A 10,427-nucleotide genomic window follows, 5' to 3' on the forward strand; every position below is an offset into this window, starting at 1 on the left:
ACCTATAATCCCACCATTGAGGGCAGTGGTTCTCAACATTCCTAGTGTTGTTACCCTTCAGTACAGTTCTTGCCGCTGTGGTGACCCTAGACATAGACTGTTTTCATTGATATCTTATAATATTGCTATTTTTATTAATTATACTATTTGTATATGCAAAAACACATTTGACCCACAGGTTGAACTACACTGATTTAAGGAATTTAAATGGAAGGACCTGTAGATCAAGGGCAGCACAAAGGGAGGATCTATAGATCAATGGCAGCACACGATGCAGGGTGAGCTCCAAACCAACCAGAACTCCATAGTGAGAGTCTGTGAACACTGCATTCCAGGATTATTGTCTGTGTGCTCATGTATGCTCTGCTTTCAGATCCATTGATCCTCCTTCCTTCCTGACAGTTGACCACAGCTGGTAAGTCCTGTTTGAGATGTGATTCAAAATTGGCCGTGATCTACTGTGTGTGTGTTTGTGTGTGGTGGCCTGTATATGTTAGGCCCAGGGAGTGGCACTATTAGAAGGTGTGGCCTTGTTGGAGTAGGTGTGCTACTGTGGTTGTGGGTTTTAAGACCCACATCCTAGCCCCCTGGAAGTGAGTATTCTGCTAACACTCTTCAGATGAAGAGGTAGAATTCTCAGCTCCTCCTGCACAATGCCTGCTTGGATGCTGCCATGCTCCTGCCCTGATTATAATGGAGGAACCTCTGAAATTATGAGACAGCTTGAGATAAATGTTCTTTATGAGTTGCCTTAGTCATGGTATCTGTTCACAACAGTAAACCCCTAAGTCTGTGTGTGTGTTTGTGTGTGTGTTCCTGTTTTTGTGTGTGTAAATGTGTGTACATGTGATTTATGTATATGTATGTGTGTACATGTGGTTTATGTCTGGTATGGTTATGTATGTGTGCATGTGTTCTTGTGTTCCTTTACATATCTATGTGAGTGGAAGCAGGAATTTGACATTAGGATTCTTCCCCAGCCACTCTACTCTTAGTTTACTCTGAGCTATGCTCGATCTCTGAGTCCTCTGCTCACCAAAGTATAAAACTGGCTGAGCACTGAGCAAGGGGGACCTGACTGATCCGAGGGCGTTTTAGTTTCCTTTTCTATTGCTGAGAACACTGACCAAAAACAATCTGGAAAAGCCAGCATTGGTCTTATCTGAGAGGTTACTGTCCATCATGAAGGGAAGGCAAGCCAGAAACTCGGGCAGAAACCAAAGGCAGGAACTGAAGCAAAGGCCGTGGGACTATTCTGCTTACTGGCTTGCTCAAACTTTCTCAGTCCACTCCAAACCACCAGTCCATGGGTGGCACTGCCCTCAGTAGCCTGGACCTTCCCACATAGAGGATTAATGAAGAGAAGGCTTCACAGAGTTGCTTACAGGCCAATGTGAGGGAGACATTTTCTCAAGTCATGTTCCTTCTTCCCAGCTTCCCCTACCTTGTATCAAGTTGAAAGCAAACAGAACCCCAGAAAATAGGGTATCCTATGCCAGACTATACCATTGTTTATGGGGATGCTGGGCATCTGAACTCAGGTCCCTCTACTTTTTCAGCATGTGCCATACTGACATCCACCTCCATATTTTAATATGTGGGGTTTATTGGGTCCCTCAGACCTGCATAGGGACACTCACACAAGCATTCCCCTGCCGTCCACAATAATTACATTGGAATGTGCAGCTGATTCCTATGCCACCAATATGAAATGGTAACGTGCTTTAATCTGTTACCCTGTTGGGTCTGCACCTGTCGACTTCCCTTGTCTTTTTTTTTTTTTTTTTTAACCTTCATGCTATAATGTCTGTTGTATGACCTACCCATTGTTCACATGTCTTTAAATATTTCCAGAGAGGACATCAAACACTGTGGAGAGCAGGAGAGAAGGCAATAACCGAGTCTATGACTGCACAGATGGCTGTGGCTGCTGGTTTTCATGCACAACACTCTCACCTGCCAGCCTTCCTGTGCATGGCCACTGTGCAGTTTTGTGGCGAGTTCATTTCAAATTCATCTGTAGGAGTGTTTCCTTTGTGGGGTTGTTGGATTTGCTTGCTGGCTCTAATAATATTCCCTGTAATTCTCTACACACATTGATAATGGACTAGGTCACCTTTCCTCCTGTGACGATGACAGCTAGACCACCTGCCACTATCACTTCTAGCTACAGCTCTTTCTCAGCTCTCTATGCTAAACAGGCATCCATTGTTTACCCAGGAAGCCTGTTTCCAACCTCCAGCCCTGGGTCTCCAGTACTCAGAGCCACAAGAAATCCCAACTCTGGGACTAGAAAAAAATGTACAGCTAGATTCTTGCTGAGACAGGGACTAGACTGGAATATATAAAATTTTTCCGAGACAAATACCTAAGTAGACAGTGATGTGGTGTGTGTGGGTCCTTCATCATCAGAGCCCACGTGAGCAGCCCGACTCCATGGAAGGGTCAAATACACCACTCAGTGTCCTTTAAACAGTAGATGGCATCTCACATGCTCAGGATGAAGACTGAGTGAGCAGTTTTTGGTGATGACTTCTGGGTTTGTCCCATGGAGGTTTCCATATACATAGTAAACAGTGAGAATACAACAAACTCATTCCCCACAGAGGAAATGTGTAAAATTTCCATGGGCTCAGCCTTGTTATTGTTGATCAACCCTAGAATTGTGGGGGAGCCTGGCAATTCTTTGTGATAGCCACCTGTTCAAACAAGGTGCAGTGTGTACGCACAGCGTTGGACCCAGGGATGGCGAGAATGGTGAGCACCATTTCAGTTAGGCTGACATTATCCTTGTCTGCATGCTTCCCCTGTCAGTGTGACAGAAAAGAAGCCCAGAGAGTAGAGACTTCTATCCACAACCCAGATATGGGGCTCTGTGTCACTAACTGTTAGGGGCACTGCTGAGCCCAAAAATGCCATGACACAGTCACACAGTTGAGGCACATCGTTTATATTGTTCACCGCTGCTGGTATTTGCTCACTCTGCCACACCAGCTGCTTGCTTTTCTGATTCCAGAGTGGACAGTGAGGGTCCCATTTCTGCGATCAACCTATTAGGCTCAAAATGCAGTCTTTGGGTAAAACATAAGGAGATTGTACCACTGGGAAAAGAACATATATTTTAAGAAGAGTAAACAATTCATTTTTGTTAATATCCAAACATAATTAAAAACCCAACAATGAAAACAACAATATAAAAAACAGAAGCCAGCATAACAATAAGATATTTTCTATAAAGACATGAGATAAGCTTAGGTGGGGAACCTCAGCTGGGTGGAACTCTGCAGATCAGTCTGCTAACTATATGTCAACCTCAGGCAGAGGGAAAACGAAATCTGGTGTNCCTAACTGCACAGTGTAAGACACAAATAACTGCCTGGCAGGTGAAACATCTGCAGCAACATCTGCAGCCTCATCTGCAGTCACATCTGCAGCCACATCTACAGGTGAGTGTATATCAGGTGATGTGGGCAGAGCTTGATCTAAAGTTGGATGCAGCTCTATTGTGGCTTTTGGTTCAAAGGAATCCAGAACTGCTCTTTTCACAAGCTCAGTGTCCTCTCGGGGTTGCTCGTCTCCCTGTGGCTCTGCCATAGAAGCTGGCCTCAGAGCCAGAGTCACCTGCCTCCTAGAGGCATCCTGCTCTGGGGGCTCTGGAGCTGTGGCACAATTTAAAGGCAGAAGGAGATAGGCTTTTAGTGGAGACAGCATAGGTTGGGGTGATTTTCCCCAAGATGCCCTTGATGGCCACACAAGGCCTTTTCATACCAGAGGATCCCCAGTCCTCTCCTCTCATTGGGACATCTTACCGGACTGCAGTCCAGCCCTGGCTTCAGGCCAAAGCTCTGGAGAATGCCCTGCTGGAACCCATCACAGAAACCCCCTCCTACCTTGCCAGACAGTCCACCCCAGACCTCCTCACCTTCCTCAGGGTTTAGTGCGATGGCCTCCTGCTCCTCCAGCACGGAAAGCAGCTCCCTGGCTTGGGTATCTTTGTCTATAGAAGGCACATTGCGCCTCACATAGTCAATGAACAGCCTTACAATATCCAGGTCTGGGGACTCACAAAAATCCTTGGGGAATTTCTTAAACCAGTAGAACAGAAAGCTGAATATGTCACTGGGGGAAGAGAAGGTTAAAAGGAAGTTGAGTTCGAAGCCTGGTCTCACTTGTCCAGAGGAGCCATGGGCCCCATTAGAAGAGACAATGGCTGCCAGCCTGTGTACTGATGAGCATTGTGGTCAGGAGTGTGTGGCTTTGTGCAGAGGACTCCAGACACTTTCTGTCCCTTGGAGGACAGACAGGGCTAACTGGGCTGGGCTGTAGTGGGGATGGATTCTCCCAGGACCCTTCAGCTCCCATCCTTCCTTCTGCTCCTCAGAACCAAGGAGCCCATTGGAGCCCTCCATGTTTCTCCACCTGCAGGTGAAGTCTTAGCTACCATTGCTCTAGGGAGAAACCCCAAAACAGGGCACCTGGCAAGTGTTTATTCCTCAGCAATAGCCCTACCCCACTCACTGTACAGATAGGCCATTACCTCCCACTTCCCCTTCCAACTCCATAGATGGGGTCTTAACTCTGTCTCCCCCGACCCATCCTATTACGCCCATGGGCTCCTAACTCCCTTTCCCCTGAGGCCCACTCACCTCTTGGTTTGCTGGTCTTCGACACAGTCAGGCCGGAAGGATGCATACCTGTGGCATTCCAAGAGGGTGTCACCCTAAGGACTTGTGTCCCCAACCTAATAATAGATCTAGATCTACAGGGAGCTACTTGAGTCTGAACACTGGACAGAGGAAACACAGATCCTGGGGTCTCTCTGCACTGTTCTGACTTCCGTGCTGAGGTCACAGGTGCTGCTGAAGGAGCAGGTCCAGTGATTATCACACAAAGTGGGGAAGCTTAGCTGTTCCCTGCCAGGGCTCTTGCTGGGTTCCCGGCTTCTTGGGGCCCCCCACCACGGGACCCTTGCCCAGTTCCATAATCCCATAAAAGTTAGATAGGGCCTAGAGCCTTTTATACAAATGGGAAAAAAGCTCTTTCTAAGATACAAGAAAGGGTGGTGTTTGACACTCCCTGGGGACAGTGAAAGACACAGACTAGAGCCCCCCAAACCTGGATGTGACCTTGTCACTTTGCAGGTTCAGACCCAACACCAACACTGCCAGGGTCCAATCACTCTTGTTCTATGGGAGCACAGAGTCCTGGATAGAGCAGAACTCTCCTAACACCAAAGTTGGATGCAGCCACTCACGTTGTCATCAGCAGGTCCAGCACCTGCCAAGTGCTAGCATACGATGTGTACATGGCAAGAAAAATGCGGATACAGACGTGGTCATTATGCTGAACAGCAGCTGGAATGTAGTAGATCATTTGTACGATGTATTCTATGCTGTTATAGTTGAATCGGGGACGCCTGGGCATACAGTCTGGCTCCTGTTCATTTTGAGAACAGACCTAGGAAGGCAGGAGGATCTAAATGTGGTAACTCTGAGAGACATCAGCAACCCATTACCATAGAGTGATCAGTAAGCATCAAGAATGTTCCTCAGCATCTCACAGGAACACACACCCAGGCAGGGTCCTCGGGGTAGCATGGGCACTAACAAAAACTTTCTTGCTAAGGCTGGCCTGTGTTACCTTGGGCTCGCTGTGGGAAGCATGCCTGAAGTGTGTCAGAGGGCGAATCAAACGTCTCCAAAAGCGAACAAGGAAACCGCTCTTGGCTCTTTTGTTGCCAGAGCCTCTGGAACCCTGGAAACAGCAGAACATCTTGTTCCCTCTAGGTCTTCCAGACAAGTAAGTAGGTCAGGTAAGGCTACTGCTGGTCTCTGGTTACCTGGTAACCAGCATTCTGAGTTCCATCTGGACTGTTAAGTAAGTAAGGTCACTTCCTGAGGTCCTCCAGCCTGAGCCTCTCCTCATATATTCTCTCTAATGGTTACCAGTACTGCCCATTGCTGTCCTTCTGTCTTCCATGTGTACAATGGGACAGAGTGGCATCCATAAGCTCATGCCTCTACAACTGTCCTGGGAAGCCTGGCTTCAGGGAGACCCTCAGTTTTGAGAAAGCAGGCAGAAGTTTCCAAACCATCCCCTCTGTACCACAAGCATCCCAGGAAGAAGCTGTTTCCTCTTAGGGTCTTCTCACTGTCCTGACCTGCTCCCTGCAGATCATTCTAGCATGGGTTTCCTAGTATGTCATCCTGTGTATATGATCACACGTGCCCTATACCTGGCAAACCTCCAATTAGAGTTACCTGACGAGAAGGCAAACAGGCGCTTGTGCCCATTCACACACATGTACACGAAAGCATATGCCTACATAAACACCGAAACACACATACTCACAGGCCCAGGCCCAGGGGAACACAGAGCGTTCTTTTACACATGGCCAGGAGCATGTCAGTGTAGAAAGGCCCCTCCTAGGTGAGCATTAGTGTTATTATGGAGGTGAGTGTGGGGATAANNAACTTTAGCAAAGTGTATGTGATCATCTTTAGTTGTGCCTCTCTCTTAGGGGAGTGGGCGGGGCTCCTCTGCTTTTCCATGTGTTCTAGTGTTTTCCCATTTGGGCTTCCACAGGCCTCAGTGTGCTTCTTCTGTGTTCCCCAGGCGATGGCTGACTGGGTTCTGGTTTGCAGGGTGTCCCATGCTGCTCACTATAGCATTCCCTACCCTGAGGAAAAACTATGCATAAATATTAAGACTTTGGAAAAGTTTCCATATCCTAGTTCTTTAATGAGTACTATAAATTAATTCATAGGTCAATTTTCATTGTTGAAGAAAAATGGGAAACACAATCTGTCCAAGCAAAAACAGATGAAGGAGGGAGGAATGAAAAAAGAGAGGTGTTTTTGGTTCCTAGATTTTAAGAAATATCAAAATAATTCATATTTGTATACACAGCATGAATCTCTCTTGTGAAGGACACAGGATCAATGGAGGTCAATGGGGGTAGAAGGATGCATGGGAGGCCTGCTGAGTGCAAATATGTATTTATATAACAATGGCTTCATGTCCCTCACTACAATGTACATGAACTTTTACATAGTTAAAAATGTTTTGTTTCTTTGAAAAAGTCTTATCATTTTACATGGATGAGTGCATTTGTTTCTACAACCACATGTGTGCTGTGTGTATGGAAGCCAGAAGAGTGCACTAGATCTCCTGTACTCTGGTTCTGCATGGTTGTGAGCCACCTTGTGGGTGCAGGGAAATGAACCCAGGTCCTCTGCCAGAGCAGCCAGTGCCCTTAACAGCTGAGCCATCACTCAGGTCCATTTTGGTTTTTTGCTGGTCAGAGTAGCCCACTGTGGAAAGCACAATGGTGTCCAGTGCTTCCCAGTAGAAAGTTTCCAGCTGGGTTGTAGGACACAACCTGGTAGTGAGTCATTAATTTCTGATCCCTTAATTAAATTATTATGTCAAAACCATTAAATGTTAGCCACCTAGAGTAATAGCCACACCCATTCCAGCTACAACTATTCAATTTCCATGACAGTTCAATGGAGAATGGTGGAACTCTATCCCAGGACATAGAGGGGCTACCCACCATATAAGGTCTCAAGGGCCCAAAGTCTTCCTAATTCGGGCCTGCCAAGGGATGCTATGCTGTCTGGCCGGCCACTGGGACAGCTTTGGTCTGGCTTCCCCACAGCAGGGCGGTGGAGACCCACCCTAGGCCTCTAAGAGCCTGGCCTTAGAAGGCATTGATGTAGCGGGACACTAACAAAAGCCCAACAGCCTCAACATAAGGGAAGCACCATGCACCTGCTCAGAGACAGTAGAAAGTTCTAGAAGAAATGGTCTTGTCATGCCTACTCTGGTTATACTAAAAGAACCTGAAGTACTTTGTCTGGAGAACATTTTTATCAACTGAGGTTTGCTAAATTGTGCTCCCGAGAAACTGCACAAATTCTCTCCCAGGGATCACGTGAGGAGGAATATGTATCTTTAACAACAGGTTATTTGACATAAGCAGGTTGAGTGCCCCTGGACCTCTTCCTGAGTAGATGATGCTGCATCGTGTGGCCACTAGAGGGTGGTGGTTGTCCATTGAGCACAAGGAGAACCTCCTGGGAGTCGGGGTGGGTACTGCAGTGATTTCAACAGAGCAGGATTAGGGGCAGGGGCTCCATTCCTATCCCGGGTTCCCTTGATAGGCTGTGAAAAAAACATCAGATAGTTTAGCTTTTCAGTTATCGGATTCTCTTCAGTGCAAGGGCCCTGCCTTTGTGAAAGGTGCCCCATCCCACCTCCTGCAGAAGCATGGGCCAAATCGGCCAAACCAACCGACAGTGTCCTTTTCTGGGGCAGAGACTGTAGAGGGTAATTAATGGGAGTTCTTCAGAGGCTCATTTCCAGACAGCTTTAGCTTTACCTAGAAATGCTAGGAAAAGGTTTGTCCCATGTTCAAGGACACCCAAGTCCCTTGTATATTCTGGGTGGCACTTGGATGTCAGCCCCTTTCCAAACTGTGTTGACATAGAGACCATGTTCACTTACACAGTGTGGGACTGTGACAGCAGCTCCATCTTGTCTGACTCCTCCTCTTTGCCCAGGGGAGCAAGGGGAGCCTGGGTGAGCATCCCAAGGACACAATAGGGGCTGCTCTAAAGGAGGATGCCACTAGTCAAATATGCTTGTGTCCTGACACCCCAGCTGCTCAAAGTTCAGCTGCAGTCCCCCTGACATCCACCTGAGGGCATACAGGCAGCCAAGCCTTTAAGGGTTGTTAGTGTCAGAGCCTGAGTCCTGGCAGCCGGACAACCTCGACTTTGGCCACCCATTTCCCATGGACCTGTTATACAGAAGTGAGAAGCAGACAAAGCCTGGGTATGGTGGTCAGTGCCTCTTTTCTAATACTCGGGAAGCTGAGACAGTTGGAAACCTTTGAGTTCTACATAATGAGTTGCGAGAGAGAGAGAGTCAAGCTACCTAAGAGAAAGACTCTTTAAGATCAAACAAGTAAAAGAAACAAAAAGTAGCAGAAAAAGGAGATATAACTCAAGTCTGGGAAGAGGAACAAATAATTAGGTCCAAGTTCAACCCATTCCAACTTAGGGTCCTCGAATGAGTGTTCCTTTGCAATAGAAAGCAAGAAGTATGCAAAACTAAGTCGTCCTGATTGAGGTGAGGTTGGCTCACACTGAGTGACCACAGCCTCTTCACCATTGTCTCCTGTGAGGTGATCTGACAGGTGACCAGAACTCTGTGAGACTTTTGTGGGAGCCAAGTTTCTCCTCCTGCCAGTGCCAGGCTTCATCCTTGGCCCTCTGCCTGCAGAAAATTCCCAAAGGGATTCCAATTGTTTCCGATGTTTCTGCTTCCGTTTCCCAGTATCTGACAGAAGGGGTGCAGTGTCTCTTTGGAGCATCTTCACTTTTTCCAGGTCAGTTATATCTCCCCAGTCTTCCTTTGTACAGCCATGTTGAGTGAAGATGCCCATGTCCAAAAATACCAACATAAATGGAATAGAAGTTGGAGCCAGGGTTAGTGTAAAATTAATTGTTTTTAATGTAAATCTAGGTAAAACATGAATCCGGCAGCTGTATTTCTTTACCTTCTGTAGTCCTCAACAACCACCCAGGGAAATCAGATTTATTAAAATACCCTTCAGCCAGGCGGTGGTGGCGCATGCCTTTAATCCCAGCACTTGGGAGGCAGAGGCAGGTGGATTTCTGGGTTCGAGGCCAGTCTGGTCTACAAAGTGAGTTCCAGGACAGTTAGGGCTATACAGAGAAATCCTGTCTCGAAAAACCAAAAAACAAACAAACAAACAAACAAAAAACAAAACAAACAAACAAACAAAAAAAACCCTTGAGGCGAATACTGAGCAATCTTACTCCATTCTAAACCTGCAAGTTCATCAGGATTCCTCCCAGACAATATCTCCACATTAGTTGCAATTTTTGTCTTTTCTTGATCCACCTCTCTCTCCTCAAGCTTCATGAACCTCTCCTCATGGCTCCACTCCTTCCCTTCCTGTCTCTTTCCCCACCCCTCCTAGAATAGGAAGTCCCACCTTATCCTCTCTAAAGCTCTGGATTGGCTCATTGGCTTTTATTGGCAAGGGAGAGAATGAATGAGAAGTAGTGTTTACACAAACTTGAGACAGGGGCTTCTAAGAATAAACAGAACAGAGCTATGTCAGGATCAAACCCAGATAGTGGGATAGAGAAAACAGTGATTGAAATAACACAAGGCTAAACTTTACACAGGGTGCAAAAATATTACACCAACAGGTAAGAGCACATACAAGGTCTTGCCAGGCAACCCTACACAAGAATCTTTGCTCTAGACTCTTTGGGTTTTAGCTATAGTTGAAAGGGCTGGCACTATTGTCTTCATTTTGTTGTTGGCTTGGATACAGAACAAGCCATGAAGCACATGCTGACTTCAAAACCTTAGCTTCCTCTACCCCA

The 10,427-nt window shown here is 46.8% G+C and overlaps 1 protein-coding gene across 2 annotated transcripts; it reads right to left on the reverse strand.

Moving 5' to 3' along the window:
- Window positions 1-2,938: 2,938 nt before the first annotated feature.
- Window positions 2,939-5,821, reverse strand: LOC110295054. Of its 2 annotated transcripts, none has more exons than XM_021163505.1 (5): window positions 5,641-5,821; window positions 5,255-5,457; window positions 4,647-4,694; window positions 3,923-4,119; window positions 2,939-3,101 (listed from the first exon to the last, which is right to left on the reverse strand). In XM_021163505.1, exons 1-5 carry the CDS (start codon window positions 5,770-5,772, stop codon window positions 3,046-3,048), a joined length of 636 nt encoding a protein of 211 aa, XP_021019164.1. In that variant the 5' UTR covers window positions 5,773-5,821; the 3' UTR covers window positions 2,939-3,045. The 2 variants fall into 2 exon arrangements, with proteins under 2 accessions (XP_021019164.1, XP_029333728.1); XM_029477868.1 differs by lacking the exon at window positions 2,939-3,101 and adding an exon at window positions 3,301-3,671.
- Between the last annotated feature and the right edge of the window lie 4,606 nt (window positions 5,822-10,427).

Source organism: Mus caroli, chromosome 5 (assembly GCF_900094665.2).
Source record: "Mus caroli chromosome 5, CAROLI_EIJ_v1.1, whole genome shotgun sequence".
Classification (NCBI taxonomy): Eukaryota; Metazoa; Chordata; class Mammalia; order Rodentia; family Muridae; genus Mus; species Mus caroli.